Here is a 7,376-nt window from a genome sequence, read left to right as displayed (position 1 = left end):
CAGTTTGAGACAGACAGTGAAGAGAAAATGTGTTTCAAATTCAAAGAAATATTGTTACCATGAGAATAACAAAACCCTGAAAGTAGACACGAACAGAATAGTAGGCTGCAATGTGTTTACCTGCCCAGACTTGGTATTGTAACATCAAATACACTCAAACTTCAGCTGTTAAATCTCAACTGGAGACAGTTTGTTTGCGTCATACAGTCCAGCGTGTTATGTATGACAATGACATACAACACAGATCTCTATGAAGGAATATCAAACACATTGTTTCTTGTAGTTGTTTTTTGGGTGAATCCATGCATCCTGTCCACCAGTTATTGACTGAATGTCAGTGGAGCTCAGGCTCCTAATTTCTTCACCGGTCAACATGCAGCCCAGCGCCGTCATCTTGTCTCCATCTAGTGTTCAGCAGTGGAACTGCTTACTGCTCTGTCAATCCAAACAGATCAATAAAACAAGCTGCGTCTTGTCTCATCTCAAGAACAGGGCAGAGGTAACGCTTCATGATTGAGTGGGCAGGCGTTTTCTATATGAAGACACTACGATTCTTCAGCTTGTGAACCTTAAACTGTGACTCTATGTGGGTGTTGATAACGTTCCATGTCAGTATTCTTCTTACATGTAGATGTCATTCAGTGGGATCAGTCAGTAAAAAATGTTTTAGTTTCACTCCATCAGTTGATAACGTTCAGTGGAATCATATGATGATTATGTTCCTTTGTGCTTTGATAGCTGACAAGTTGTTGAGGGAGACAGGACACATGGGGAGACGAGGGAGACAGAATGGAACTGGTCCATTGTAATTCTATGGAATGTCCCTGAACTGTTAGGCTACCAAGCAACACAATCCTCATTTCATTGTACTATGTTTTGTTGTTTGAAGGATTGTTTCGGAGTAAGCTTAAAAGAACGAACAAAAATAAGTTATTAATTGTTTTGTATGACTCACATGAAGAGACTGTTGTCATGAAATGCATTACAATGCATTATTACCTCCAACAAGGTCATGTTTTCAGATAGCTTTGTTTGTTGGTTTGTCAAAAACTACTGGCCCGGTGTTCATGGAACTCGGTGGAAGGGTTTAGCAAGAACTTTGCATAGATCCCAATTACATGTTTCACTTACGGAAACGTCCTTGGTGGAGTTCTGCCCCTCTTCTTTGATATGTGATTTGAGATAGATTGGCCATATTGTGTCTTCTGTTAGAATTAAAATAACATTATTTTAAGAAAGCATTGTTTCTGGGTGACAAAGTCCTGTTGTGTGTGTCAGACAGGAAGCAATAATTCAGGTTTAATGTGCTTGTTTGTAAATGGCATGGGAACAAACAGGCACATCGTGTCCTCTGGTACCTTCACTCCCTTTACCTTCACCACTGATGTCACAACAGCATGGCGTGTGTGTGTGTGTGTGTGCGTGTGTGTCCACTCAGGGAGCAGGGGGTGGGCACAGTATGTAGAGCATCAACATGCATCTTCACTCTGAAGGCTGACTCATCCCCATATATCACGCAAACACACCCTCGCGTCTTGGAATCATTTCTCTCATGTATGCTTGTTTTCTTTTCCATCAGCTTGGCAGCGGAGGGTGTCGAGGAGGCCGAGCAGTCTGAATAAAAGATGCATCACTGACGGGCTCGCATGTCGGAGAAGTGAGGTAAATCCTAGGGTTAGTCACAGTTCAGCATGAGCGTTGACCAGTGAAAGCAGCAGATTCTCCACGAGGTTGTTGGATAATCTCATGACTCAAACTGATTTAGAACAGCCTTCTATTGAAAACATTTCACAGTAGGGCTAATGAGTATTTTCAATATCGATTCATCTTATTTTCTAAATTCATTGATTGTCAAGTGAACATGTCTTCCGCCACACAGTCCAAAATGCAAAAGACATCCAGTCTACATATTAGAAAACAAAAAGCAGCAAAAGCTCACATTTTACTTTTCTGAACGAAGTCCCTTCGTAATCAGAGCTTCTCCTAGCTTGTCGACATAGCGTGGCCGACCATCTATTCCTTTTAGTGCACGTGAGCGTGGCCCACTGGTGAGCTCACGGCCGCCGCTCTGCCCTGCGTTTACACGCCATTTACAGCTGATTCAGCAGCGCCGCAGGGTGTAGCTCCACCCTCCGGTACACCGTTAGCTCTGTCAGCACTGTTATCACCATTAGCTGCTAGCGGCCGGCTCAGATGCCGACATGTTGAGAGCCATTCGGAGGCGATAGAAATGCTCTGACATTCTTATTGAGCACCTTTGATTTTCTATCGATCGATGAATCAACGAATCGTTTCCGCTGTTTCATGGTGCGGATGCTGAATATAAAGTGGCATTCATTAAATGTGTAATGGTGTTGCTTTTATCTCAACGGAGACTTTATCACTTAATGTGATAAACAGTTATATTCAAATATTTCTTTGTAAATGGGTTATGTTAGCACATGCTTAACTTCACAGGGAAAATACCTCAATTCTCTCATTGTGCCTCTAACTTTTTTCTCAAAGAGCCAAGCTTTTTTTCTCAGTCTTATTTACCTGCTGCGGACTCTGATTTTCTCTCTGTAAGACAAGCGACGGAACTAGAAACCAGTGAGGTCTCATCCCCGCAGTACTGGCAGCCCCGGAGTCTCTTGAGGAGCCAGACAACAGATAAAGTGTCTGCCAGAGAGGGAGGAGGAAGAGACATGCCGTCACTGAGCGCTGTCAGCCACACTCGTCTTTCGCTGGTGAGTCAAAGTTTTCTGGTGATTCACGTCTGCAAACGACGGCCTCAAAGTAAAGCCACTCTCCCCCTTTTTTCTCACCTCACACATCCTCCTCTTCCTATTATTTCACTCCTCCTCTCCATTCATCTCTTTGTCCCTTTCCTTCCTGCCTGCTAATTGTTGCGGCACCACACCATTTATTTCTCCACCACAGCCTGCAGTAGCTCTGCGGGTCGACTCTTTCCCGCGGCGTCTCGGGGCCCTTGTTGGGAGACCTCCGGGATGTTCAAAAAAAACTCTGCACACACCCAATCCCACCCGCGGGCCAGTGCAGCCCGACAGGGGATTTCACCACGCTGATGACGGGGCACACTCTTCCTTCCTGAGCCCACATAAATCTGTCGGTGGGCTCCGGCCTATAGTCTAACATTAAAGCTGTTTTCCATGACACGCTGCTCCGCAGGGGGAGGGGCTGTTGTTGACATGAGCTGGAAGCAAATAAGTCGGAATACAGCACATAGCACAAGATGCAAGATGCACTTTTCATACCCCTGCATTGCTTATCGATTCTTAGCACAAACACTGTCAGTGTTGGTCTTCTCCCAGTCGGCCCGGGCTTTTATTTTGCTGTGTGTAAATAGCACCTTGACATCTCTTCCCCCAGAAAAACTGACAAGAATGGACTCGTAAGGACATTTTTCAACTGAGTGAAGGACCTCTGTCATGTCAGACTCAGAGTGGTAGAGGCTACTGACCTTAGGCTACAATCAAACAAACAGACACAGGCACGCACACACAGACAAGCGTGCACACTAAAGCTGAATGTTGTGCTGGTGCCATGTCGAAGCCCTCAGTCAGAACCAATTTATTACAACCAAACCTTGTTGTTATGAAAGGAAGCGTGACAGCTGTCATATCATATTAACATTTAATTTGGAAAATGATGTACAAACTCTTTACAATTTTACAAACATTATCTCGTATGCAAGAGTATGTTAAATACATTAGCAAATGATGAACTTTCGATTCAAATCTTCATCACATTTTCTTAAGATGCACTGCTTGATAGAAAACACATTGTAAGAACAAGTTACATAACAGTGTAGCACATATGTAAGCCGTCCCATGTGTGTTGATCAGTCCACTAATGGCATTTTGTGGTCTTACGCTTATGTTTCCTTTAATATCATGCACCAAGTAAGTCACATCATCTCCAATATTTCAGCTTCTGCTTAAGATCAAACAATGACAAGGAGACAATCAGAATACAATTCCGTAGATGAATTATCTACAGCAGAGAGTGACACATTGTTTATAATTAACATTTTTGAAATGCCAAGTCAAAATACACCTTGCAATATATACAACATTCTGTAGTCTGGATTGCCATTGCACTTTTATTGAAATATGTTAATTGCATCACAATGACTCTGCTCTAATACAAGAGACTGTAATACTGAGTTGATTGCAACAGCAGGAACACAACAACGTTTCTCTCCCTGAGGTCATTCAGCAGTCCACTGGAGTGATCAGCAGTTCAGGTCTCACAGTGGTGGGCGTCCCCCGTCACAATATGTCAGAGCCCAGAGAGAGGCTGTGCTCCGGGTAGCTCACCTGCCAGGGAAGCCCCAGAGCTGGAGGAGGCTCCACAAAAGCGTCCATGTATTTCTGAGTGCAGGAGGCCCACACGCCCGGCTGGTACCCCAACCCCTCACCCACCTGGGGGTACCGCAGAGGGCTGGGCGGATGGTCGTGCGGGCTGCCACAGTGTCCATACGAGGCGTAAAGATGTCCCTCGGTGGGATAACAAGGGTAGTGTGGAGACGGGGGACACGATGACGCGGCGTTATCCATGTAGACATGCGGCTCCGTGGGCAGTCGGTGCGCGTGAGGCCCTTGTTGTGGCTGCATCTGGTGAGAGATGGATGTGTGCCAGGGCCCATAGCTCATGTGCTCCAGGCGAGGCACCGTCGCCCTGGTCTGCTCTAGTCGAGATGCTCCCATCGCAGCTGGCCCCGCTGACAACCTGTTGCACTCCCGGTGGGTGCAGGGCTTGCTTGTGGGGTTGGAGCTCAGGAATACCGAGAGAGCGGCGATGCGGTTGATGGCCCTCTGCAGCGTGGCGATCTTGGAGAGCCGTTTGCCGCTGAGGTCATGGTTCAGAGTGACGCGCAGGGCATTGAAGGCCTGGTTGTAGTCCATGATGCGCTTCCGCTCGCGGACATTGGCGGCCATTCTTCGCGCCTTTGAGCGGACGGGACGGTTGCGCTTCTTGGTCTGCCCTTCTTCGGGGTCGCTTGGGCTGCACGTTGAGCTCTCGCTGTCTTGGAAAGACGCCTTGGGACTTCCCTCGTCCTCCCCTTGGCACAGCACGCCAAGCTCCAGCTCTTCCTCAGAGAACTCCGATCCTGCAACACTGCTGCAGCTCATTGTGTCAAAAACCCGGACACTGGATGGGTGCGGGTAAAGTCTTCCTGCTTGTATTGTTGTTGTAGCGAAGAGGCTGCGTTCTCAACACGCTCCCCAGGTGTTCCCCGGTTTGTTTTGTGGGGCTGTCGGTATTTGCTGCTGCGCCGACAGCCCAGGTATTCTCCTCCTCTGACTCCTCTGTTGCCTCTTGATTACTTGTGCCTCGACAAGACAGGTTGGCCTGCTTTTTAAAGCTCTTGAAGTCACATGGTACAGTCACCTTTGAGGAATGGTGCACTCTCTCTCCCTCTCCAGGTTTATGGGCGCCCTCCAGGCAAATGGCACTGTCACCTCCTCTGACTCTCCCTCACATCCCTTGCAGGTTGTTACAGAGGAGTTTCAACATTTCACGTCAGTGTAAAACGCACACAAAACATACTAATTATTTGGATAGCAATTAAGTTCACACTTCCTTTAACACCTTTATGGAGGATTTAATGCCACTGTTTTTGGCTCCCATAATCCCCGACGTTGCATGTTTTTACTTGAGACTTTCCATGAAGCTGTGGAGTTTTGAACAGCCGAGTACAGTCACGTGATCCAATCCCTGTCATTACAAATGAACACTGTATCGTGCCAAGATTACTTCTTTGTCTGCACACTACCATGTGTGCCTCTTACTTTCAACCATTGGTGATAGACTATTAGTCTCGGGGACATTCAGGACAAATTGCGCATTTATCCAAGTGGCCCAATCCGTTATCCACGTTTCCCCTTTTCTCAGGTCTGGGAAGGGAGGAACCTTCTTATCTGGCGCAGGTTAGATTTGCCCCAGCAATTAGTTGTCTCTGGACTGGCGATCCTCCGCTCACTCTGTATCTCACCGCTCAGGTTTAAGGGCCATGTAATTTAGAGGAGCTTCCCTGGAACCCATCCCCATAAATCAGGTCCGAGCAGCACCTGAGGACAAGAGTGGAGCGAGCCCTAGACTTCAAAGAGATGGAAAAAATAAGGGCAAATATTTTACAATTAGAACCTGCAATTGCTGCTGCTAGGCTATCCATCGTTAATAACCTTTTGCTATTGAAGATGTGGTTATGTTTTAATGAAATCTAAACTGTGAAAATACTAAAATATTTTAGAAACAGTCTTTATTAACAACTAGTGCTGGGCAACGATTCAAATATTTAATCGCGATTAATCGCATTGTTATGGCAAAGTTCAATAATGAATTCAAAAGTGGTGTATTGCGCACTTTTATTTTAAAAGTACTGCTATATGAACAAAAGGGCAATAACATTTGGTTCACGAGATGCAGGTAGCATGTTTTATACTTAATGTGAATATAATTCATACTTTGTTGGCATCTTATTCTGAAAACCCGATGTTCGTCTGAAGAAACCGGATATTGTCTCACGTTAATGTTTCCGCTAACTTTCAAAGTCCTTCACTCGCTCCCGATTTGTGCCGTTTAAATGCATTTACCGTGAATTTCAGCATATAGGTGCACTAAAATTACTGACTATAGGATGTTTGCTGGCTTTTATCCCACTGTTCTTGTCATCCTCTTGTTGTTATGTATATGTATTGTCTCTTGTCTTTCGATTTTAAAAAAAGAAAAGAATTATAATAAATTTTAAAAATGCGTTAACGTGCGACAAAACAATTGTCGGCGTTAATTAATGAATGCGTTAACGCGTTAACTTGCCCAGCACTATTAATAACCCTGTAAGGTACGAATAGATACAGAATAGAAACAGATTCCCTTGTGTTGCGTTCACACCTCTCTCCTCTTGACACAAAATGACCTGCATCCATCTTAAAGATCTGTGTGTCAGATACTGTAGTGGACAGTGAAAGGTGATTGCACTGAAACTTAGCTGGGCTTCTGACCAAGTGCCCCAGATCAGGTAACTAAAGGGTCGGCCCTCAGACACTGAACTGGGGGTCATTGAGAAGCATTGCTTCCTTCCTGTTCTCTTCTTTTTATTGTACTTGTTGCATCTCTGAGACACCAACCTTTAAAACAATTACAGCCCAGAATTTCAGCTCTAAAAGCACGACTGTTGATTTGAGGCGGGAACGTTTAGTCTCACCTTTCTACCATCGAGTCTGTGAAATCAGCACGGATTGGACTTGGATTATTCCGATATTATATAGTTTTTTTTTTTTATTAATATGCCCCCACATATGTAGTCAGGAGCTGTGCTAATGTTTGGATGGCGCCTGAGGTTTTGCACAATTTAATCTGCCACAGAATTC

At 45.2% G+C, this 7,376-nt stretch overlaps 1 protein-coding gene across 1 annotated transcript; it reads right to left on the bottom strand.

The window, feature by feature from the left end:
* Positions 1-4,271: 4,271 nt before the first annotated feature.
* On the bottom strand, positions 4,272-5,135 carry bhlha9 (basic helix-loop-helix family, member a9; the record flags this gene model as incomplete). The annotated part of the gene is made up of 1 exon (XM_079283133.1): positions 4,272-5,135. One exon carries the CDS (start codon positions 5,133-5,135, stop codon positions 4,272-4,274), a length of 864 nt encoding a protein of 287 aa, XP_079139259.1.
* Positions 5,136-7,376: the final 2,241 nt, after the last annotated feature.

This window comes from Melanostigma gelatinosum (assembly GCF_949748355.1).
Source record: "Melanostigma gelatinosum genome assembly, chromosome: 14".
NCBI classification, from domain to species: domain Eukaryota; kingdom Metazoa; phylum Chordata; class Actinopteri; order Perciformes; family Zoarcidae; genus Melanostigma; species Melanostigma gelatinosum.
This window is presented reverse-complemented; position numbering and strand designations above follow the sequence as displayed.